Below are 25,872 nucleotides of genomic sequence, written 5' to 3'. Positions count from 1 at the left end.
ATTACTGTATTCTCATATCTACAGTACTGTAATAGTATGTTTCAGTCATATAGTGATTTCGGTCTACTGTCGATCAGATGAAAAGCACTAATAAGTGAAGAAACACACTGGAAAATCTCCATCAGCCTGAACAACCTGCTCAACTAGTCGCTCATTCAGCCGTCTCTCTAGTTGACACACAGGCTGTGTTCAGAATGGAGTACTAGTGTACTACACACTATATACTGCATACTGGTTTTTAAATATGTGAAACAGTTTGTAATATACAACGCTAAACACTTCAAACAGTATTTGTTTTATTGTTGTCACCTTGTGCCAAGCTGCATGTTTAATTCCGCAAGTGGCATCCAGAATGCACTTGTAATCTAATTTTTATGTAATATCTTCAACTTTTGAACTTCTGATCAAACACCGAGTCAAAAATGAGAAAAATGTGCCTTATATTGCTTCAATATTACCATTTAGTATGTTTATTACTCTAGTTTAGACACACCGAAAATCCATCAAATCGAGCATTGTGCAATATGATCATATATGTACTATGAACAATACTGCATGCTGCCAAAACAGTAGCATGCCATTCTGAACACGCCTTCATATTCAATACTGTTGCCTCTTAAATCTGTTTGATTATCACATGTTGCTCCGGCTCCATGCCAACATGAACATGCAACACTAAGAAGAAAAGATACAAATGCACAAGACAAAACTGGTTAGTACAGTAAAATAATCAGTATTAACTATATCTAACCCACCTGGGCTAAATGGAGGGAAAGTTTTATATTAAAGACAAAATACACTTGGCTCCATCTCAAAGAAATCATAATTCATGTCTTCTAATAGTCTAAATTTAATTTTGACTGCACTCAGTTTGAGACGGAGCCCTTCCAGGGAAAGTTTAGTGAAAATCTTTACAGGTGATATAAAGTAACCAAGTGCTTGATATAAATTAGTTATTAAAGTTATAGAAAAATGCTAAATAAAAAAAATAAACACACAAAGGACAATATTCTGGCCACATACTCACTACAAAGATTTGGAAGTGACAATAGAGTTTTCTTGAATCCTATAAGTTACTGTCCCACATGCCTCATTCATCAAAAACAAGCTGAGCGTAACAAGCCGAATTTCTGCGTGCACTCTCCATTTCTAAATATTAAATGAAATTGAATATGTAAACTGTTTCGGTTTCTTATTTCTGTGTTAATCGTGTGTGTGTGTGTGTGTGTGTGTGTGTGTGTGTATATAATCCAGTGTAGACCATAGATTTGTATATAGGCTATATCTATGGTGTAGACAGCATCACTGATTATAATGAGTTCTATAGTATTTTGTCGTGCCGCGCCACTCGCGTCCGGTGTAGACACGGTGTAACATAGGTTTTGCTTTGTTTCACAGAACTAATCATTGCCTGGGTTGCGTACATATGTGTGGGGCGGAGCTATCAAAATAGGGGCGAGACCCTTTTGGGGTAGTGGCGTGTTTGTTTTGGTGATTTTAAATGTCAACATTGGCTACCAGAAATCGCTTACCCCACCTTTAATGCAACAGACAAATGGTTTTACGAACCATCATTAAACAGAGGCTGAACAAATTTCTGTGTAAGTTTTAGTTTGCGAAACCATATTTTACATGGACTGTTGCATTCAAATCGATGCAAATTATATACACATTTCATTTTTGTAAATACTTATTCAGCTTGTTTTATGGTAGTTTCTGTTTTATCAAATGATGTAAATGCATTAAATTTAATACAATTAAATTGCACTACTGTTCAAAAGTTTTAGATCGGTTTTAGTCTCTTCTCCGATGGCTGTATTTACAGTAAGAACAGTAATATTGTGAAATAGTTGGACAATTTAAAATAACTGTTTTATTTATTCCTGCGATCAAAGATGATTTTTCAGCATCATTACTCTTCAGTGCGTCACATGATCCTTCAGAAATCATTCTAATATGCTGATTTGCTGCTTAAGAAACATCTAAACTTTTTGAATGATAGTGTACGTGAGAACGGTCTGGCAATTTCTGGATTACGTCAATTGCTGCGTTCAGATCAATGCAAATGACATAATCCAGAAGTCATAAAACCATTGTTACATAAATTAGTTGCATTCAATTTAATGCAATCATTTACATAATTTTACCCCATAATCGTTACATAATTTGGAATGTTTGTCTAGAGTGTTCATAAAACCTTTCAGTTCAATGCCATGATTTATAGGATAATGGTTGTACAAACTACAATGAAAGATAAGTTGAATGAATTTCTTAGTAAATTAGTCTTAATAAAAACGTAATAGAATTGATGCATTCGATTTTTTCGGACGATTTGCACATGGTTCATCTTTGTTGTGTGAATGATTGTTGTGCACAGAACATCAAACCATCTGGGTTTCGCTGCAGTGTGTATGTGGCCACGGTACGCATCTGACTGACACTGGATTAAATGCAATATGAAGTCTACACATCTCCACTCCAACCATTCTGCATGAGTCCATTTCCTCTAAACATCAAAAGTGAACGTCTCGTTTAAAGGGTGATTTTTACGGTGTTTTGATGAACAGTCCTGTTGGATCGATCAAAGTTAGTGTTGTTTTGTAGTATTGCTGGTATTCGACATGTTGCCAGATGGCGTAAAAAAAAATCAGTGACGACTCTGCTGAAGTTCATGGCTAAGGTCAGAGGTCAACTGTAATAAGGTTGAAGGTTTAATGTTCGAGCATCAGTCCAGAGGTTGCGGGTCGGCTACAGGCATGGTGTGCAGAACCTCGTCCAAGAGCTGCAGGGCGCGGTGCAGATGAATTTCGATCCAACACGGGGTCTCCTTGATGCTCTGGCGAGGGTAATCGGGACCCCAGCCCTTGACGAAACTCATGCGCAGAATACAGAGACGCCGCAGGTCGTCCACGCCGATGCCCGCCGCAGCAGACAGACCTGAGTACAGGCAGACCCGATCATTACAAACCCAGGTAACACCATTTTACTATTTTATTACTCCGTTTTGCCTGCTTCGGCGGGAGAATGCAGATGTGACTGAACATCAATAAATCATTTCATACCAGTATTAAAAAAAAAAATAGTGCTTTAGTTAGCATTAGTTAAGTACTTTAGTTAACATGAACTAAGCATTAACAATACTTCTACAGCAATTATTAATCTTAATGTTAATTTCAACATTTACTAATGCATTATTAAAATCAAAAGCTGTGCTTGTTAACATTAGTTAATGCACTGTGAATTAACAAGAACCAACAATGAACGACTGTATTTTCATTAACTAACATTAACAAAGATGAATAAATACTGTAATAAATGTATTGTTCATTGTTTGTTCATACATTAACTAATGTAAACCTTATTGTAAAGTGTTACTAAAAAAATAAATAAATAAATAACTTAAAACTGAATGTCATGAAAATGATTTGGCTACAGTATTTATTTATTATTATTTTTTCAAAGAACTGTAAACAGAAATGAATGTCATAAAAAATATTTGTTTCTAATATTTGAATAAGAACGTCATGAAAATCATTTGGTTTCAGTATTTTTTTTTAAAGAACTCTTAACAGAAACGAATGTCATGAAAATTATTTGGTTTTAAAGAACCAGTATAGGACCTGATTCTAGTAATATATAAAAAAAAAAAAACTTAACAGAACCGAACATATTTTTTTTTTTAAATAAAGAATCATTATAGGATTCAAGCATCTTGAATCATTCTGTTCCAGTATATGTATATATATATATATATATATATATATTTATTTATTTAAATAAAAAATCCTTATAGGATTTGAACTTCCTGAAAATCATTTGGTTCCAGTATTTTATCTATTTATTTTATTATTATTATTTCTTTTTTTAAGTTAACTGAACTGAATGTCATGAAAATCATTTAGTTCCAATATTTAGAAAAATTTAAAAAATAATAATAAAAAAAAAAAATAACATTTATAGAATCGAAGAAAATCAAAAGCTGTGCTTGTTAACATTAGTTAATGCACTGTGAATTAACAAGAACCAACAATGAACGACTGTATTTTCATTAACTAACATTAACAAAGATGAATAAATACTGTAATAAATGTATTGTTCATTGTTTGTTCATACATTAACTAATGTAAACCTTATTGTAAAGTGTTACTAAAAAAATAAATAAATAAATAACTTAAAACTGAATGTCATGAAAATGATTTGGCTACAGTATTTATTTATTATTATTTTTTCAAAGAACTGTAAACAGAAATGAATGTCATAAAAAATATTTGTTTCTAATATTTGAATAAGAACGTCATGAAAATCATTTGGTTTCAGTATTTTTTTTTAAAGAACTCTTAACAGAAACGAATGTCATGAAAATTATTTGGTTTTAAAGAACCAGTATAGGACCTGATTCTAGTAATATATAAAAAAAAAAAAAACTTAACAGAACCGAACATATTTTTTTTTTTAAATAAAGAATCATTATAGGATTCAAGCATCTTGAATCATTCTGTTCCAGTATATGTATATATATATATATATATATATATATTTATTTATTTAAATAAAAAATCCTTATAGGATTTGAACTTCCTGAAAATCATTTGGTTCCAGTATTTTATCTATTTATTTTATTATTATTATTTCTTTTTTTAAGTTAACTGAACTGAATGTCATGAAAATCATTTAGTTCCAATATTTAGAAAAATTTAAAAAATAATAATAAAAAAAAAAAATAACATTTATAGAATCGAAGGGCACAAAAATCATTTGGATCCACCACTTAAAAAAAAATAAAAAGTTCATGGATTCCACAGACTCTAATCTTTCAGTTACCAGCCCTGATCACCACACGAACCGCTGCTCTGTGACTGGGCTTCATTAATAATGACAGAAAACTGATGTAATATGGATCTATACATGTATAAATGAAAGTTAATAAGACTTACTGATAGCAGGGGCGATGCCTCCCACCGAACCCGGGCCTGGGATGTTTCCCACCACCGCAGCCGCCTGCGCAGCTGCTGCAGCCTGAGCCGTCGCCGCCTGCTGCTGCATCTGCCGATGACACTGACGCAGATCAAACACCTGCAGACACCAAACACAGACGTCACGCAGCCGCACGCCTTTGATATTCAGTAGTGATGAAGATGCTGAATTACCAGTGAAGACATGTGGAATTATTCTTGAATGTGCTACTCCTGCAGCCATACTGTACATTTTTTGTTAGTTAAAGGTGCCATAGAATGCATTGATACAATATTTTAAATTGTTCTCTGATATCTATATAGAAGGTATGTGGCTTAGGTAAGGTCAAATAATCTCCAGAAACGGTTTTACATGTCCATTCACAACCCTAGGATTTGTACCTAGAATGAAATGCTCTGTTTTTACCTTATTTGGAAGGGTCATGAATAATAATGTTGAGCTCTGCTCTGATTGGCTGTTTCACAGTGCAGCTCAATGTTGAGCTCTGCTCTGATTGGCTGTTTCACAGTGCACAAGATTTACACAAGAAGGAAGAAACAATGGTGTTTGAGGCTCACGGTATGTCATTTCCATGTACAGAACTGTTTTATTCAACTATGCCAAGGTAAATACAGTTTTCCATTCTATGGCACCTTTAAAGCCACATAAAGGATGCTATTAGGATGCAAACTTGTTACACTGCACTGAAGCAGCAAATACCACAAAAAGACACTTTGACTACTTAAATGTGGTACATCACCAGTATAAATGAATTCTGCTGCTCATACGCATTAAGTCAAAGTGAATTAATTTGATAAATGCTGCAGTTGACTAGGTTGACTTTTTCTCATTTTATTAGTTGCATTTAGTGTAAATGTATCAACAAGTTTACTGCTGTCACATTAACTAAGATCCTTATTGTTCTTAGGCGAGATAAACACTGAAGTTTGTCAACAGAAAAAAAACAACATTATTTTGTAAACAAATTACGATTAAATATTCTGATTGTAAATACAGATCATGATATAATACGATCTTATTAATATTATTAATAGTTTCACGTGCACATATAATTTAATATTACATATTACTACTATTTCGGTTGGAAACAAATATGATTTATTATCATTTACTTATTAATATTTTGGTTGAAATCATATTTAACTGAAATATTATAAAACATAAAAAAGATATTGAAAAAACTAATAAAAAAAATACTAAAACTTTAAAATAAAAACTGAAAATATAAAAATAAAATCAAATTCAAAATATGAATAAAAATTATAATACTATCTCAGTGATATTAAAATATCACTGATAAGGACAGTGTTAAAGTTATATTTTATTTTATTTCAGCTATTTACTTCAATTAGCAAAACATTTTATTTTACAATAAAATTTAATGATAATAACCCTGTCTGGGACAGACTAATAATCTCGATGTACTAAAATAACAAATAAAATTAATAAAAACTATATAACATATAATAATATTAATAAAAATGACAAAAACACACAACAAAATTACTAAAATCTTTAACTAAAACTGAAAACAGAAAATGCAAAAAATGAAACTTAATTCACAATATAAATAAAAATGCGAAGTGAAGTGACGTCTGGCCAAGTATTATATTTATTATTTAATATAATAAATATAATAATAATATAAATATAATAAATAATATAATACTAATACTATATACTAAATAATACTGAATACTGTAAACAAATACGGCTTATTATTCATTACTGATATTCTAAATAAAAAAAAAACATGTTACTTGAAATAAAATAATATTGAACTGAAATTTAATAAAACAAAAAAATAATGAAAAAACTAATAAAAATGACAAAAATACACATCAAAATTACTACAACTTTAAAATTTAAACAAAATATAAAAATAAAATCTAAATCAAAATATGAATTAAAAACTATAATACTGTCTCAGTGTTGCTGAAATAACACTGTAAAGGACACAGTGTTAAAATTATTTCTATTTTATTGTATTTCAGCTTTACTTCAATTAGCAAAAATGTTTGAATAGTTTTCGTTTCATTTAACGATAATACCCCTTTCTGGGACAGACTAATTCTTCTCTCGCATTTCATTTAGTTTAACTTGATGTACTAAAATAACTGAAATAAAACTATATAACATAATAATAATATTAATAAAAATGACAAAAACACACAACAAAATGACTAAAATCTTTAACTAAAATTGAAAACCGAAAATACAAAAAATAAAATTGAATTCACAATTTAAATAAAAATCCTAAATACCACTGATAAGGACACAGTGTCAGGGTTACCAGTGACGATTCAATCACCACACCTGGCTCTCTCGATGGCCTCTGTGCGATGTACGTTACTCAGCTGGCCGAGACAGAAGCGATCTCCACCTGACGGGTCCACATAACCGTCCACCGTCACCACGGGACAGTTAGACGGCACCTTAAACGTCTCGCCCACCTGAATGTCCATCTCAAAGTACGCAATCGAGCACCAGTAATCTGGAGCTGAGCAGAAGGCCGCGCAGTTACAAATCAATTAGTACATTCAACACTTATATCACAGGATTTTAATATGAATTCTGAAATACGCATATTTAAAATGTTAAATTATGGCTGCATAATGTTTTGATTCCTTCTCTGATGGGAAATCTACGGGTGACGTCACGGACACTACGTCCATGTTTTTATACAGTCTATGGTTAGCACAGGCCCATTAAATAATATTAACAGACAACTTTTGATTTTAATAATGCATTAGTATATGTTAAAACTAACATTAACTCAGATTAATAAATGCTTTAGAAGCATTTGTCAATCCATTATGTTAACAAGATTGTAAATACAGATCATGATATAATACGATCTTATTAATATTATTAATAGTTTCACGTGCACATATAATTTAATATTACATATTACTACTATTTCGGTTGGAAACAAATATGATTTATTATCATTTACTTATTAATATTTTGGTTGAAAACCAATATGATTTAATTTCATTATTTAATATTACTATTATTCAGATTGCAAACACAAATAGTATTTCTTCTTATTATTTAATGTTATTAATATTCTGATTATAAACAAATAATATGATATAATATTTATTATGTAACATTACTAAGATTTTTATTGTAAACTTATATGATTGAATCTTTCATTATTTACATTTAAAAAGACCTTAAATAGCTTAAATGTTGTTTTTGTTTGTAGACTAACTACTAGTAGTGTGGCTGACTCAGAGGTTGCTTGACTGTAGTTTAACTACATAAAAAAAATCTAAAGTAGCGGCCTCACACTGTATACACATGTGTGACCCTGGAGCACAGAACCAGTCTTAAGTCGCTGGGGTATATTTGTAGCAATAGCCAAAAATACATTGTATGGGTCAAAATAATAATTTTTCTTTTATGCCAAAAATCATTAGGATATTAAGTAAAGATCATGTTCACAGGCCCATTAAATAATATTAACAGACAACTTTTGATTTTAATAATGCATTAGTATATGTTAAAACTAACATTAACTCAGATTAATAAATGCTTTAGAAGCATTTGTCAATCCATTATGTTAACAAATGAAACCTTATTGTTAAAAGTGGTAGCAAAAATGTTTTTAATATATTTAGTTTCAGTTAACAATAACAACTACGACAGACTAAAGGCCTGTTCACTCTAAGATGATAATAATAAGTTTTAATAACGAGAATAGTGATGTTCACATCACAACTATAACAAGAACAACCCCGAGGAATGATATGATTGGAATCACTCAGAACGATTATTTTAGCTGAAAAACACTGACAGCCAATCAGAATCCACCTGACTTTAAAGAGCTTGAGCATTTGAAGCAGCAGGTGACAAAACTGCAGCGTGTGCTTACAATAAACATGCATTGGTGTTAGTCACTGTTACAGTTATCGTTCTTGATCTTTATCTCACGTACTATAGTTTCTCTAGTTAGTGAATCGGGATGCAGTGTGTTTTATTCCTCACCTGGATGGGTGGATATGGGCGGCTGGAACGCCAGCTCATTATGCACTGACCCTGACAGACAAAGAGAAACATTTAATGATGAGAGTAAAACAGGCAGTGATGGTAGTTAGGGGCAGTTCTAGTGACTCACAGTACTGGCCCGTATGAGGAAGAGGAGGGTGGTCGGAGCTCGTCCAGCCTCGCGGTCCAGATAATAGCTCTGCACAAACACAGCGTGGTCACTGAGGCAGTGCACCCACACGTCACCCTCTCCTTTACACTCCAGCTGAACACCTTTACCGATGTGAAGCCTGGAGGACAGAGAACAGTTTGCAGCTTAGAAGGGAGAACTGTAGAACTGTATGCTGTTGCTTACACTTCTTAAGGACCAGGGTTATTACACTAACTAAAACCACACAAAAACAGAAATCATTTTGATTGTAAACAAATATGCTTTATTATTACTTAATTCTTAATATTCTGATTGTAAACAAATCTGATTTCACGTTATTAATGATTTAATATTACTACTATTGTGACAATAAACAAACAATATAATTGAAAATGTATTATTTATTGTTAATAACATTTCTTTATTATAAACTTAAATAATATGTTTTAATAATACCAGTGTTGTTAGTTTTCCAAAAATAAAACCATAAACAATCATTTTAATTAAATAATTTTTATTGCAAACAAATATGGCTTATTATTCATTATTAATATTCTAAATAAAAATAAAACATCAAAATAAGAAAAAAACTCGTTCTTACTTGAAATAAAATCATATTTAACTGAAATATTATAAAACATAAAAAAGATATTGAAAAAACTAATAAAAAAAATACTAAAACTTTAAAATAAAAACTGAAAATATAAAAATAAAATCAAATTCAAAATATGAATAAAAATTATAATACTATCTCAGTGATATTAAAATATCACTGATAAGGACAGTGTTAAAGTTATATTTTATTTTATTTCAGCTATTTACTTCAATTAGCAAAACATTTTATTTTACAATAAAATTTAATGATAATAACCCTGTCTGGGACAGACTAATAATCTCGATGTACTAAAATAACAAATAAAATTAATATGCTTCCTCTGGGCCATGAGCTGGGGGCATCTAATGGAGGAAAACATGTGGATATCATACACTCTCAGAGCTATATCAGAGCATCAGGTACCAGGACAATGTTCATTTGACAGATGGGCTATAGCTAGAAGATGCATGAAGTGCTGCATGACATGTAAATAGGCGATGCATTCTGTCCTGCTGGTTGCACAAATGGAAGAAATACTGACTTACTGGTTGGACCTGCAGCCATACTGGTGAATGCAGATGTGGAGGCGGAGCTTGCGGAGTCGGCTGGCGGCAGGAGGGCGGGGCTGTTGAAAGCGTCAGGCGGGGCAGAGGAAGAGGCTGTGTGCTGGATGGTTTGAATACTGTGACCTCCATCAGCAGCAGAATGAGACGGCTGACCATCGAACTCATCCTTCACCAGGGGATCTACACTCGGACCTACACTTACACAGGCTAAATGACTTATTCACCAATCTGCAGTGGATCACATACAGTTATTCCAAAATAAATTCCACTAGGAAACAGACTGTATAAAATCCTGCTTATTGTATGGCTAATTAGCAAATCGATTAAATAAAAGGACATGAAACATTGATTTGAATTTAAATTATTTAAAATCGTCAGAGAGTGATTGGAATTTTTTTGAAAGTCACTAATGCTCACCAAGGCTGCATTTATTTGACCAAAAACAAAGTAATACTGTGAAATATGATCTCCATTTAAAATAAATGTTTTATATTTGAATATATTTTAAAATGCTATTTACTTCTGTTATGCAAAGCTGAATTTGAGTGTCACATGAACCCTCAGAAATCATTCTAATATGCCGATTTGCTGCTCAAGAAACATGTCTTATCAATGCTGAAAACGGTTATGCTTTTTTATATTATAATATTCTTTTAAAACATTTTAAAATAAACCATAATCCTTTTATTTCAGGATTCTTTGATGACTAGAAAGTAAAAAAAACAAAACAGCATCTTTTGAAATATAATTTTTTGTAACATTATAAAATGTAGTTACTGACACTTTTGATCAATTTAATGTAAAGTCTGTCCCCAAACTATTGAATGGTAGCATGTGTGTCTTGGGTCAATTTTACAATTTATGCAAACATTTTTTTAAATGAATTATAACAATACGCAAGTACAGATCATTTAAAAAAAATGTTTTTAATTAAGAGCACCCTCACCTGGGCCGCCCAGAGTCAGAACAGACAGATCTGAAAATGGAAAGACAGAGAGAGATCATGTAAATAAGAATTATCCTACATAGTAAGAAAGTTTCAATTCGCAGCATGACAACAGAAAACAATCCACCGATGCTTGGAGACACGACCCTCTCGTAGTGGTACGGGTTCACACACACGCTGTCGCATTTCAGGTCAAAGGCAAACTGGCAGTATTTCACATGTTTCAGCTCGTTCTTGTGCAGGTCCGGCCATCGCCACAGCCGTGTGTATATAACATGAGGAAATCCTTTACGACCGGCCACCTGAGAAACAAATGAAATGTATCTACACATCACCACAGCAGAACTGTGCTCACGGAAGATAAAATATAGAACAGAATTTCATACCATAGTAACTTCCATTTATAGATCATCTTAAAGAAATAGTTCACCCAAGAATTTAAATTTTCTGGAACTTTATTCACCCTCAGGCCATCCAAGATGTAGATGAGTTTGTTTCTTCATCAGAACAGATTTGGAGAAATGTAGCATTCCATCACTTGCTCACCAATGGATCCTCTGCAGTGAATGGGTGCCGTCAGAATGAGAGTCCAAACAGCTGATAAAAACATCACAATAATCCACACCCCTCCAGTTTATCAATTAACGTCTTGCATGTTTGTAAGAAACAAATCCATCATTAAGGCATTTGAACTTTAAATCATTACTTCCGGCTAAAATACAAGTCTATAATAACTGTTTTGTCCAGTGAAAAAATCGTCTCATCTGCATCGGAAGAGAAATATGCACCCATCAAGTATGTTTACAAATTAATACTGTTTTTAACAAATATGTTGGTGGATTTTGATGTGAAAGGACAACATGGGATGGACTTTTTAACTGGGAGAAGTGTTATTATGGACTCATATTTTAGCCAGAAGCGAGTTTGAAGTTAAAAATGTCTTGATGGATTTGTTTCTTACACACAGATTTTCTCTTCACAAGACGTTAACTGATAGACTGGAGTGGTGTGGATTATTGTGATGTTTTTATCAGCTGTTTGGACTCTCATTCTGACGGCACCCATTCACTGCAGAGCATCCATTGGTGAGCAAGTGATGGAATGTTACATTTCTCCAAATCTGTGATGAAGAAACAAACTCATCTATATCTTGGATGGCCTGAGGGGGAGTATCAGCAATTTTTTCATTTTTAAATGTGAGCTACTCCTTGAAGACAATAAAACAGTGCATTTTAATAATCAAACAGACCTGCAGTCTACCATCTAGCGTGCGTTGTATAGTCACACATTTACTGGGATGAGCTCCGTTCGTAGTGATGGCAGTGATCAGAGAGTCTAACTCATCCTTCTTCTCTTTCAGCTTCTTCACCAAGCTCTCGATCGCTCGTTTGGAGAAAGACTCGCTCTCTCCTCCCTGTCGATGGCACATGAGACTGTGGACGATGCTCAGACAGGCATCATTACTGGTGGGTGTGCTGGAGACGGACATGCTGCTGGAATTACACTCAACCACAGGTGAGAATAAACAAACCAACGTCCTTCAACGCGTCTGTCTTCACACCTTGGTGTCGAGACGTGGTCCACACCAGCCTAAAAACACAGAGAGACTGTAAGCATGACTTAATATACAATATTTTGCACTATGCTTTAGAAAACAAACATACAATTATTTGACATGCCTATAAAGCATGTTACATTGAATTCAGTCAGAAAAACAGACAGATATATATATATATATATACACTGCTGTTCAAAAGTTTGGGATCAGTAAGATTTTTATTGTGTTTTAAAGAAGTAATTATCAATGTTGGAAACTTGCTACTTAATTTTTTTTGGAAACCGTGATACTTTTTTCAGGATTATTTGATGAATAAAGTGAAAAAGAACAGCGTTTATTTAGAATAGAAATCTTTTTCCAATATTGATGATAAATCAGCATATTATTATGATTTCTGAAGATCATGTGACACTGAAGACTGGAGGAATGATGCTGAAAATTCAGCTTTGATCACAGAAATAAATTCTATTTTAAAGTATATTAAAATAGAAAACCAGTATTTTAAATGGTAATAATATATTACAATATTACAGTTTTTTCCCCCCTGTATTTTTGGTCATAAATGCAGCCATGATGAACATAAGAGACTTCTTTAAAACACAATAAAAATCTTACTGATCCCAAATTTTTGAATGGCAGTGTGTGTATATATATATATATATAAATGATTTTAGCAAATGGCTGCAATATAACAAAGAGTGAAAAATTTAAGGGGGTCTGAATACTTTCCGTACCCACTATATATACACACACACACAGACAGATAAATAAAAATGCATTAAACTAAAACAAATACAATTAAGTAGATTATGTTCAAGACTAGTGAAACATGAACTAATTGAGAATTTACATACCACATATCATTACTATTGATTACACCGTTGTGTTCATATTTATGCAGAATTGTTGATTTATCCGTTTAATTAACATCTAAAACAGCGATGATGGCAACACAAACCATCCCAGTGAAGTCAGACTGATCTATTCAATTACAAACTCATCAAAAGCACATCATTACGCTTAATTATTATAGCAGCTAAATATGTGAACGCGATAATAATAAATCACAGTCCAGTCTGTGACAATACTACTGATCTCACTATGAGGCTAACGAGCTAACCGACTAGCAGATACTCCTTATATATGTGGGAAACGGGCAAATAAAGTGCCTACTTTAGTGCTAGAGCAAAGTATTAAGTGGAAATTAAATATAAAATGAGAAACTGCCAACAGTAACACTTACGATGCATGGCGTCAAGGCACGGACCGTCTCTACGTAAGCGTGGTGACGTCGCCGGGAGCGTAAACACGCCCCGCCCACACAGATGCTGTTCTAGGTTCATGACTGAAAACTGCTAGTAAAACAGCTGGTCAATGTGTAACATACAGGTGCATCTCAATAAATTAGAATGTCATGGAAAAGTTCATTTATTTCAGTAATTCAACTCAAATTGTGAAACTCGTGTATTAAATAAATTCAATGCACACAGACTGAAGTAGTTTAAGTCTTTGGTTCTTTTAATTGTGATGATTTTGGCTCACATTTAACAAAAACCCACCAATTCACTATCTCAACAAATGAGAATATGGTGACATGCCAATCAGCTAATCAACTCAAAACACCTGCAAAGGTTTAAAAATAAAAAATAAAATAAAAAAAGGGGGGGAAAAAAAGGTTAAGATGTACGGATAATCACCTAATTTGCTTCAGTCCAACAAGTGTTCATCTTGAAATATTACTAACAATATAAAAGTTATTCATCTGTTTACTTTATAAAAATCAATAAAGATTAAACAACAAAAAGACACGTGAACCACAAGCTGAAGGTGGACATTTTTACAATTATACTAAAAGGCCTTTTTATTACTTGCTAAAAAAAAAGCCTAAACAATCAATCAGACGACAGAAGGCATGTAGTAGATTGAGTGCAGCAGGTTTTTCTCATGTTGATAATTTAGAGGTCTCTACAGGGTAAAGTCATCATCATACAGAACACTGAAATGGTTCATACATGTCATTAGACATTAATCAGGCCAAATAAGATGCAGCAAGACTTACCAACCTCAGTTCACTGGTCCAGCAGCCTCCGTTTATGAAAATAAAATGATTAACATAATAAACAAGTTAAAATCTCACCTGCTCAGGGACGTCCAACAGAGACACATTTACTCAAGAATTCAGCTCTGAATAAATAACACTCTAGAATATGATAAAAACTGACAGACTTTATTAAAACATTTCCTTGAATTAAAATATAATTCTTAGAAAAAAGTGTCCATACTTAAGTCTTACAGGTACTACTACGGTGTCAAATTCTTCTTGAGCGCAATAGGCAGCGTGAGAAAGTCTTCAGCGAGGATGACCTCCATCTTTGACCCCCGCAGCACAAGCTCAGCCGGTCTCTTAAGCTCGGTTACGTCATCGTCGCCGTCTCGCCGCAGTGTTTGGGGTTTGTAGCGTTGACTGAAGTGGTGCAGAACCAGCACACCGCAGTCGAGCCATGCTGAGAGTGCTATGCCCATGTTCCACAGCCTTCTCCTGCTGCCCGTCCTCCAGTGTGGCCTCGTGCACCAGCACATCTGCCCCCTGACACGCCCTTTTAAACCCCTCACACAGCGGCACACTGCAGTCCCCGAACACACACACCTTACGGCCCTTCAGCACCTCGCCGGCGGTCAATACACATCTACTATCTAGTCACAGACTCTCCATTCTTCAGACACCCGTATAGAGGTCCCGGTTTCAAACCTGCAAAAGACTACATAAAAAGAGATTTAAAACATTTTTATCTTAAAGGGATAGTTCACCCAAAAATGAAAATTCTGTCATTAATTACTCACCCTCATGTCAGTCTAAACCCGTACAAATTAAGATATTTTTGATGAATTCTAACAGCTCTCTGACCCTCCCATAGACAGCAATGTAATTACCACGATCAAGGTCCAGAAACGTAACAAGGAGATCGGTAAAATAATCCATGTGACATCAGGGGTTCAACCGTAATTTTACGAAGCTACGAGAATACTTTGTACGCAAAGAAAACAAAAATAACGACTTTATTCAACAATTCGTCTCCTTCGCGTCACCCTGGTGCCATTTTGGAGGAAAGTAAACCGCGTATGCTGTTCTGTGTCAGCCACACCAGACGGATACATTGTTTTCGTTCAAATCAAAGTGTAAACAACGTGGAAAAAGTATGTGATGCAGCTGACACAGAACAGCATACGCTGTTTACTTTCAGTGGATATTCTCCAAAATGGCGCTACAGGGTGACACGGAGGAGACTAATTAAAAAGATAAAATGGATTCAATCAGGGCTGACACGGTTAAATAACAGCAACAACAGTGGCAAAGCTGGATGCTATTTCCAATAGCTATATCCGTAAGTGGCTTGGTCTGCCGCAATGTTTTTCAGATTCAGCACCGTTTGGAAGAAATGCTCTTCAGCTTCCAATAAAGAGCATCTCACTTGGGTACAGGCTGGAGAAGACCAGGCTTGTACTCGAGTTTAGACAATCAAGTGACTATTTTGTCCGAAACGCTGGTGCCAATGTAGGAAGTGGAAGGCAGAGGAATGTGTCGACAATGCCATTGCCAACCTGAAGCACCAAGAGGTGGTTGGAAAAACCCAGGAGGGAAGACAGGGTCTTGGCTGGGGTGAACCATGTAAATTCTGGTCAAAGGCATCATCAAAGGAGCGAAAAAATCTAATGGTCACAGAAGTGATGAGATTGGAAAGGAAAGACTTCTTGTGACAGCTGTTGGTCAAGGCCAGTGGACAAAGTGGGCTGACATCTTACCAAGGTCAGTCAGCTAGAGCGACCTTTGGAGAATTCCCCAAGCCAGGTTAAGTTTCATTATTAGATCAACTTATGACACTTCCCAGCCCAGTTAACCTGGCACGGTGGTTTGGGGCTGAAGAAATCTGCAGCTTGTGCAATGCAGCTCAGGGAACCCTCCACCATATTTTGTGCAGGTGTAAAATTGCTTTGGCTCAGGGTCGCTACAAGTGGCGTCACGATCAGGTGCTACGGAAGTTGGCAGAATACACAGAAAGAGCAAGGATGATGGCAGCCGGGAGGCATCAGAGCCTTATGACTCAGCTCGTCCAATTTGTAACAGCAGGTCAGGTAGTGCAGAAATGCCTTTCTAAGCACAGGACTTCAATCCTGGCTAGTGGAAGTGACTGGTCATTACGAGTAGACCTGGACAGGCGGCTGCAATTCCCCGCTTCTATTGGGCAAACCAGATTGAGACCGGACATTGTGGCATGGTCCGAGATGAGCAAACTGGTGATGCTAGCGGACCTGACAGTGCCTTGGGAGGATGCAGATCACGAGGCATACGAGCGAAAAAAGTCACGGTATGCAGACCTGGTAGCAGAATGCCAGGGAAAGAGCAACGACTTACCCAGTGGAGATAGGCTGCCGTAGGGTTGCAAAAAGGTTAGAATGTTTTGTAAATTTAAAAAGGTTAGAAATTTCCAGTAAATTTCGGAAACATTCCCGAAATTTTGGAAACTTTCCAGGATTTTTTGGAATATTCCAGGGATTTTTGGAAAGTTTCCCCAAATTTACAGGGAACTTTCCACCCCTTTGCAACCCTATTTTTTGTACACATTAAAGGTAGAAATGTATATCAAAAAACATATTCACATTTCAGCTTTCTGGAAATCTAGGCTGGTAACTGAAAAAGAAAGACCGTTCAAATCCCAAAATGCTACCCAACTATAATTACTGTGCATCTGATAAAAAAAAAAAGGTTCATTGTACCTGTAATGTGTATATTTTAAAATAAACTGCTAAATAATAAATAAAAAAAAATAATAATATTTAATAAATTAATCAGCTTTTTGCCTTTAACAAGTTACCTAGTTCTTTCAACAGGTCTGTGTTTAACCATCCTGGACGCTCTCGCTCCTCCACCGAGAACCCAAACGATGGGACTCTGTGGTAGAGCACGAACCACAAACTGTTTGTCATCGATGAGGTGGTAACAGTCCGTGTGCGGGTCCAGCCGTACGGTTCAGCCGGGCCGCTCCTGTGGGTGAAGCGTATCGCTGCTCGCGGTCAGCGCAGGACTGAGATGCCCCTCCGCGGGACACTGCTCATCCGACGGCTCCAGCTCGTGCACGGCATACGGGAAGAGCAGCTGCGAGCTGGACAGCTCTAACGCAGGAAGTGTCTTAACCTCCGCGGGCCGTAGATGTCCACGCAGGGTGGAGGCTGATCCGGCTGGGGGTTTGAGTTCAGACTGATGGTGCACAGCAAACCAGGAAGACCAAAGAGATGATCACCATGGAGGTGCGATATGAACACTTTGGTGATTTTGCCTGAACAGGGAACATGGGAAAGTTGAAAATATAAGACTACATATGTGTGTGTATGTATATATATATATATATATATATATATAGGTGCTGTGTGTACATTAATGAGGAAAAAAAATTAACTTAAATGATTTTAGCAAATGACTGCAAATATAACAAAGAGTGAAAAATTTAAGGGGGTCTAAATACTTTCCGTACCCACTGTATATATATATATATATATATACACACACACACATACATATCACTGTTTTTTGAAAGAAATTAAAACTTTTAATTCAGCAAGAATTATTTATTCAATTTCAATTTTCCATTCACAAAAATATTAACATATGAACAGCAACTGATTTCAACATTGATAACAATCAGAAATCGTTCTTGAGCATCAAATCAGCATATTAGAAATTAGAATGATTTCTGAAAGATCATGTGACACTGAAGACTGGAGTAATGATGCTGAAAATTCAGCTTTGATCACAGGAATAAATTACATATTAATATATATTAAAACAGAAAACAATTATTTTAAATGGCAATACTATTTCACAATATTACTTATATAAGCATAGCACTTTTCATGTCAATTAAACACATTCTGGGTCCAAATTGTCATGTATTATAGAGGGCTTTTTTTCTCTCAAATGTGATTTTCAATATAGCCTACAGTGATTTATAATGCAGTATTTTCATTACATCAGCATTCATTTTAAATTAAATAAGTAAAGCGGTAATACAATAACTTCATATGAGCATGCATACATTTAAAAATCTGTTAAAAATATTGTGTTGTTTCATATAAGCATAAATTCAAATTGGAACCTGTTAAAAAAAACAATTAATACAATATTTTGAGCAGCTAAATTAAAGAAATCAGTACAAATATTATATATATATATTTTTTAATAAACTAAATAAAAGGTAGTACAACAAATACTACCAAGAAATCTTAAACAATAGATTTTTATAGCAGTAGTGATTTTTTCCCCCCTTTGCAGTAATTAAGACATTAGTGAAGGATGTGATTATTGTCATGAAAGTAATAATTAAAACACACACACTGATGGCCCTAAAGGGGCCTAAAGTATTTCTCATAAGCAAAAATAATGTCTCATATGTTTCCGTTGATTTTGAAATACAGAACTGATATTTTTTAACAGATTCATGAGATTCACCCAAAAGCGGACGAGCATGCAACATGTAAATACAACACGAAACACCTGCTGACAACTCCAGATGCATTCAAAAGAACTCAAACTGAACCAGCACGAGCTCAGACATTCAGCAGACCTGCATCACTTAAAGCACTCACTCGCTTTAAGTGAACTCCTCATGAACTGAGTCTGTGTTCCCTCTCCCTCTACTGATTTTGGGAAGTCGTGGCCTAATGGTTAGAGAGTCGGACTCATAACTCAAAGGTTGCGGGTTTGAGTCTCATACCGGCAGGGATTGTAGGTGGGGGGAGTGAATGTACAGTGCTCTCTCCCACCTTCAATAACACGACTGAGGTGCCCTTGAGCAAGGCACCGAACCCCCAACTGCTCCCCGGGCGCCACAGCAAAAAAAAATGGCTGCCCACTGCTCCGGGTGTGTGTTCACGGTGTGTGTGTTCACTGCTGTGTGTGTGCACATTGGATGGGATAAATGCAGAGCACTAATTCTGAGTATATGGGTCACCATACTTGGCCACATGTCACTTCACAGTCAAACAGCCAACTTTCCCCTCCGGTCCTCAACACCAGCGCAGACGCGCCGCGACTGGGAGACGGATACGCTGGAACGTGATGTCCATGTTTTGCATGCATGTGACGACTAACAACGTTAACATCCGGGGCACGAGTACGACGCCGACGTATTATTTAAAAAATAAAATTATTTCAATTTATAAATAAGATGTTAAAAATGTGACTGATATTATGTCTGGTCCTTGTCAAGTACATTAAGGTTTATTTTCAGGGACACTAGAGGTCAGCATAACATCACACACTAATCTAATAATATGTTGCAGCTTAATCAGAGCACAATTGCCAAGGCAACGTTTGCATGATATTAGTATTAATTTAAAAGTAAATCAGTAAAAAATGTATATCAGCATAAATTAAAAAATGAGCAAAAGTATATTTTAGTGTATACTATTTTAGTATTTTACTATATTAACATTCTATTTTTTCATACAAATAAATTTTAACCTGTAAAAATATTATGAAACCGATATTATAAAACAATCATTAAAATAAAAATATTACTATATTATTGCTGTTTTTTATTTGCTGACATAATGTCCTTGTATTTATTTTTTACAGATGAAAATGTATTTATATGGGAAAAAAAATATTAGTATTTTTTTTACAGAATTCCCAAGGCATCTCTTCTTATTTTTAATTGTATATAATTCAACGTTAGCATATTAGCATTTAAAAGTAAATTAGTTATATATATATATATATATATATATACATATATATATATATATACATATACATATAAAAATGCACAAATTTTAAATCAACAAATTTAAAAATCAGTAAAAGTATATCTTATAATATATGCTATTTTAGCATTTTACTAAGCATAATTTTAACTAATTGTATATAAATTTTAATATATAAATAAGTAAAATTAAAAAAAAATACGTATTATATTTTTTACTGGTTTTTAACATTTGCTTGTAAAAAAAAAAAAAAAAACTACCTTATTTTGACAGATTAAAATTAATATAAAAATATACTGATAATAGTAACTATTTTTTTACAGAATCCCCAAAGCATCTCTTATTTTTATTTATGCATAATTCCCAGATGGTGTGTTAGTTTACTTCAATTAGCTGGCATTTTTAACTATAACATATTTAAAATAATACTTAACCTCCTGAGACCCAGAAAAAAAAGGTTTTGTGAATTTAGTATTTTTTCATGTCATTTCATTGTTTAGAGCATAAGAAAAAAATCACAATAGTGAAACATATTTTATTCATATGCTATGCAATGTCCTATGTGAAGGAAACCAGGACTCAATTAAAAAAAAAATTATAATAAAAAGACATGAATGAACATGAATAGGCAAAAACAATAAATCATCAATACATTTTTAGGTTTCAGGATTTTTTTATTCTAAACTTTGTATAAAGATGATTCTCAACTATGCTATGAAATATATAACATTATAATTTGATATACCATTTTGCTTTATGCATAAGAGGATTTCCCCATAATATACAATGTATCTACTGTATCTAATTTGCATATTAATGTGTTCTTGGGGCAACATGAAATGAAAAAAAGAAGTGTAATTGGCAAGATTTTCATAATATCTAATATTTCATAGGAATATTGACATTTAATTTATTTCCCTATTCATTTGTTGTGTCTCCCAATATGCTGTTACATAAAGTTATATTTTGATTTGAAACCCCATAACATTTTCCTGAGATGATGATTTATGACAGTTCAAAAATAAGTCAGATTTAAATGATAATTACCAAAGATTATCATATTTCCATAAGAGTGTTAAATTTGATCACTAAATTAATATCAGCCATATTTTAAAAATCAAGGAGAGGGAGTGTTCATGGTGAAACCTCCAAATATTTGGTATCTCTGAGAAGCACTGAATGTGCTCTGTACAGGACATCCAGACTTACAACGTCTCAGAGAAACTCACTACAATATAATGTCCTCTACTGACGACAAAAGTCTCAGGAGGTTAAATTACTTCAAAATGAGGGCAGCAAACAGACTAGCAGTGATTCGAGCACAAAGGTTTTATTCTGCACTTGTAACAGCGCACACAGGGTTCTGAGCATCATCTAGTGTTCAGACACTAAAGCAGCATCACATAGCAAAATAATCTCTACCCACAATGCACCTGCTCATCACCTCTCGATGCAAGGAAGGACTGCATACAGAAACATTAAATTACATCAGTACAGGTGCAGTACAACATTGATCACACCAAAGTCGCGCTCGTGTGTGTGTGAGACGCGGGAGCTGAAGGCAGCGGGCGCTGGATATTTGTGGTGGTCAGTGTGGATATTGTGGATGAGATCTTCTGTGTCATCAGGTTCTATTAGTTCTACAGCTTCAGTTTCTGAACTTTCACGCTTAGTAACACATACAGCGGTTCCCTCACCACAGTGCAGCAGTGAAAAGAGACCCCTTTCAAACAGTGTCGCGTTCCCAACGTTGTTTAAGTGACATATACCGGTATTGCGGTATTTTAAAAATTCACATCATAACAAAAATAAACGCCGGTATTCGGTATGAACCGGTATACCGCCCAGCACTACACAGGGCTGACTTAAACGAAACATCTCAGTGTTCGTCCGGAACATACGAGTGTTCACTAGATATTTTGTAGGGTAAGGTGTCAAAAGAAATATAAAACCGGTTTTCAAACTTCTGTGAATTATGTTGTAACGTGTTGTTCCGCCATTCCCTTTGAATACACGTACTGCATCACCTGTGCACAAAACATACAGCGTCTTAGTAAGGGGTTCTGACAGAAAACACGTGGCATTTGTGTCCCTTATCAGGATTCATGAGAGTTTTATGAAGGTAAACTGAAGACTTTTTAAAGACCAATTAAAGAACATTTTCAAAGCTTGAAAAATACAACAACTTCCAACCAATTTCCATTTCTTTTCAGAAAAAAAAAAAAAAAAATAAAAAAATTCCAGGATTTAATTTGTGAAAGGGCGATCAAGACCCTTTTAAGATCTTTATAAACCCTGCTATTTATATACACATGGTGCACGATATTGGGGGAAAGAAAAAAACACTACAATATTTAGTTTTTTTGCTGTATATATTGAAAAACAGGGATTTATGGAAGCCCGCTTCCGCCACTGAAAAAAAAAAAAAAAAAAAAAGGTTATGACTTATCATCTCGCAATTCTGAACTGCATGATATAAACTCGCAATTGCGAGATAAAGTCAAATTTTGAGAGGAGAAAAAAAAAGTCGTAATTGTGAGATAAAAAGTCGCAATGATCTTTTTTTCTTTTTTATCCAGTGGCAGAAACGGGCTTCCATAGGGATTTTCACCAGATGCCTTGAATAATCATTTTTTTAAAAAAGCATTTAGAGTTACTTGGGTTGTTTAGTTGAGTGCATCTGCACAGAAAATAAAAATAATTTTAAAAAGCCTGACAAAAGTCTTTTTTTGTGACATTTTGTTAGGCCTGAATGATTTTGGGAAAAACTTGAAAAATGTGAGTGTTCATACTTTAGTTTTCTTTTTACAATAAACAAATCAAACCTTTTTCAGCAACCATTTCAAAGTTGCCACATTTCCACTGTTTTATACCAATTCAATATGGCTATAAAATAATAATAATCATCATGATTTTATTGTGATTATGAAATAAAAAATATTAAATGTGAAATGTTGTAGTAAAACTACTAAATGTTGTAAAAAATAGTTATAAAAGTTTTATTTTTTACTGTATAATTATAATTCTAATATTTACTTAATTTCTTTATTTTCAAACTGTAAGCCATCAAGGTTTTATTTTGACGGGTTGCCAACAAACAAAAATATGTTCTGCTGGTTTCAGAGCGAAGCTCAGAATTGTATGTTCTTTATGCTGCCTTCATGTGCCATCAGAAATTTCCTTTCTGAAGATGCAATTACAAGTTTGTTGCAATCAAGTGCTTTGCTGTCAAAAAAAAGAAGAAAAAAAAAAAAAAGAGAACTCATGGCGTACAGCCCATTCATGAGTTGATTCTTGCCTATTTCTTGGGGAAATCTTTTTTTAAAGCCAAATTGTATAGAAGATATTTAGTCAATATCCAAAAGATATTTAATAAAATGTAGCATCCTATTCATTGGTAACCATAAACATTCACCGCACTATCTAGATATTCAGCTTGCTGATGATTCAGAAAGATTTGGTCATATAACTGCTACTTTGGCTGTGTACAATACAAACAAAATGCATCAAATGGTTATTTATATGCATAAATATACATGACTGTAATGACAAGAGAAAGCAATGTAGATGTTGTGGGAAAAGCAAATAAAACATAACAGTATTACAGCTGTTTCTCTCCTTATACGTTTAAAGTTTAAGAGTTTCCCAGTTGCAAATACGACTTGAGTAGCCGCTCATGTCCGATTTGAATCAAGTCATTCTCAGATCGTGGACTACATGTGCGTAAATGCTGTGCTTCACTCTGAACCAAGTAAAGCACATCTTAATCCAATCGCAGTCTGTGACATACTGTGTCCTAAAACACACACAGTCTGACCTTGATGGCCATCTGCAGTGACACCTCTCTGATGTTGGACAGGGGTGGATACAGTCGGCCCTGACTCAGCTCTTCATCTGTCAGCTGATCCGCCAGCGTCTACAAAACAAACAATGTTTGATCAAGTTACAATATCAAATATTAACAAAAACGGGTAGTACAACTTCTGCTTTTTACACACAGGCCATATAGGGCTAATAACTTATGAAATAACTCTAGAGATGAGCATGTTGCTAAATATATGCACTACATTACAAATTCATTATGTTCTTGATTAAAATGAAGATTTATTCAAACATACACTCAATAATGAAAACAAGTTATGACAGCCACCATGTAAAGGTTTATATCAACTTATATAACAACTTATTTGTATAAAAAAAAAACTAATACAACAATTTTACTTGAGTTGATTAAATCCATTTGATAGATTGATTGAATATTTAATAACATTTATTTTCAGTTTTCAGCTAAATGTAAATGAAAACTTAAATTTTGATAAAACAACTCTTTTGGTTAAATCTTTTGGATAAATCAGCTACAAAAATTCCTGAAAACTAACATCTTTTGTGGTGAGATGAGACAATATTCAATACTGTACAATAAAATGAACTATACTATAATGATGAACTATAACAATTTACCCCTTTTGAATTTAAAAATAATGCACATATAAAAAAAAAAAATTGTTTTTAAAAAGTATAATCTGGTCTTAAGTGTGGTTCAGGATTGTGTATTTACCTTTGCGGCCTCAAGGAAGACCGTATCACTGATGTGTCGCACTCCACTGAGTATAACAGCCAGAGCTACACCTGAAATCACAATCACAAACTACAGCTCAACACTCAGACCGGTTTTAGACCATCTGTGACCCTTGACCACAAAAGTAGTCTTAAGTCGCTGGGGTATGTTTGTAGCAATAGCCAAAAATACATTGTATGGGTCAAAATGATAGGTTTTTCTTTTATGTCAAAAATCATTGGGATATTAAGTAAAGATCATGTTCCATGAAGATATTTTGTAAATTTTCTATTGTAAATACATCAAAACTTAATTAATTGATTAGTAATATGCATTGCTAAGAACTTCATTTGGACAACTTTAAAGGCAATTTTCTCAATATTTAGATTTTTTTGCACCCTCAGATTCCAGATTTTCAAATAATTGCATCTCGGCCAAATATTGTCCTATCCTAACAAACCATACATCAATGGAAAGCTTATTTATTCAGCTTTCAGATGATCTAAATTTTTGTGAGATTGCAAACAACCCCTCAAGTTTTGTGGTCCAGGGTCACATTTGTTCTTAAGCATCTTAACATGCTTGTTAGATCTTAGCAACTTTAAAATGTGGATGTGTTTAGAGCGAACCATTAAAACAGCCATCACTATTTGACTGTAATTAGTCCATGTAATTAGTCTTCTTTGGCTCTCAGCGAAGGCGGTCGCATTTCCTCTCCCTCTCCTCCCCGTTACCTTCCCTGCTTTTGCTCCTCTCGTCTTGTCCACTGTCCT

The 25,872-nt window shown here is 34.3% G+C and overlaps 2 protein-coding genes and 1 pseudogene across 2 annotated transcripts in view; all 3 read right to left on the bottom strand.

Annotated features, from left to right (window-relative positions):
* Positions 1-1,950: 1,950 nt before the first annotated feature.
* On the bottom strand, positions 1,951-14,108 carry LOC107557579 (mothers against decapentaplegic homolog 4-like). Its single transcript, XM_016241053.1, has 11 exons — positions 14,027-14,108; positions 12,475-12,815; positions 11,353-11,527; positions 11,226-11,255; positions 10,259-10,471; positions 10,006-10,075; positions 9,098-9,135; positions 8,968-9,018; positions 7,286-7,474; positions 4,935-5,138; positions 1,951-2,937 (listed from the first exon to the last, which is right to left on the bottom strand). Exons 2-11 carry the CDS (start codon positions 12,712-12,714, stop codon positions 2,726-2,728), a joined length of 1,422 nt encoding a protein of 473 aa, XP_016096539.1. The 5' UTR covers positions 12,715-12,815; positions 14,027-14,108; the 3' UTR covers positions 1,951-2,725.
* A 960-nt stretch (positions 14,109-15,068) lies between these two features.
* LOC107557578 (zinc phosphodiesterase ELAC protein 1-like) lies at positions 15,069-19,902 on the bottom strand (annotated as a pseudogene).
* Positions 19,903-22,354: 2,452 nt separating this feature from the next.
* LOC107557577 (NAD-dependent malic enzyme, mitochondrial-like) overlaps positions 22,355-25,872 on the bottom strand; it is a 23,533-nt gene continuing 20,015 nt past the window's right edge. The window contains exons 14-16 of the mRNA XM_016241052.1: positions 25,100-25,170; positions 24,359-24,457; positions 22,355-22,568 (exon numbers count right to left, since the gene is read on the bottom strand). Of these exons, the coding sequence (XP_016096538.1) occupies positions 22,515-22,568; positions 24,359-24,457; positions 25,100-25,170 (224 nt within the window). The 3' untranslated portion in view covers positions 22,355-22,514. The remainder of the gene's footprint in view (positions 22,569-24,358; positions 24,458-25,099; positions 25,171-25,872) is intronic.

This window comes from Sinocyclocheilus grahami, unplaced genomic scaffold (assembly GCF_001515645.1).
Source record: "Sinocyclocheilus grahami isolate Dianchi unplaced genomic scaffold, SAMN03320097.WGS_v1.1 scaffold609.1, whole genome shotgun sequence".
Classification (NCBI taxonomy): Eukaryota; Metazoa; Chordata; class Actinopteri; order Cypriniformes; family Cyprinidae; genus Sinocyclocheilus; species Sinocyclocheilus grahami.
Note: the sequence above shows the minus strand (reverse complement) of the source record. Positions and strands in the feature narration are given on the sequence as shown.

Coding starts and splice junctions, on each gene's coding strand:
- LOC107557579 (XM_016241053.1), bottom strand. CDS start 12,714: ATGTCCGTCTCCAGCACACCCACCAGTAATGATGCCTGTCTGAGCATC. Junction 11,256..11,352: donor GGTCGTGTCTCCAAGCATCG/GTGGATTGTTTT, acceptor TTCCATTTTCAG/ATCTGTCTGTTCTGACTCTG. Junction 9,136..10,005: donor TTAGTACATCGAGATTATTA/GTCTGTCCCAGA, acceptor AGGCTGGACGAG/CTCCGACCACCCTCCTCTTC.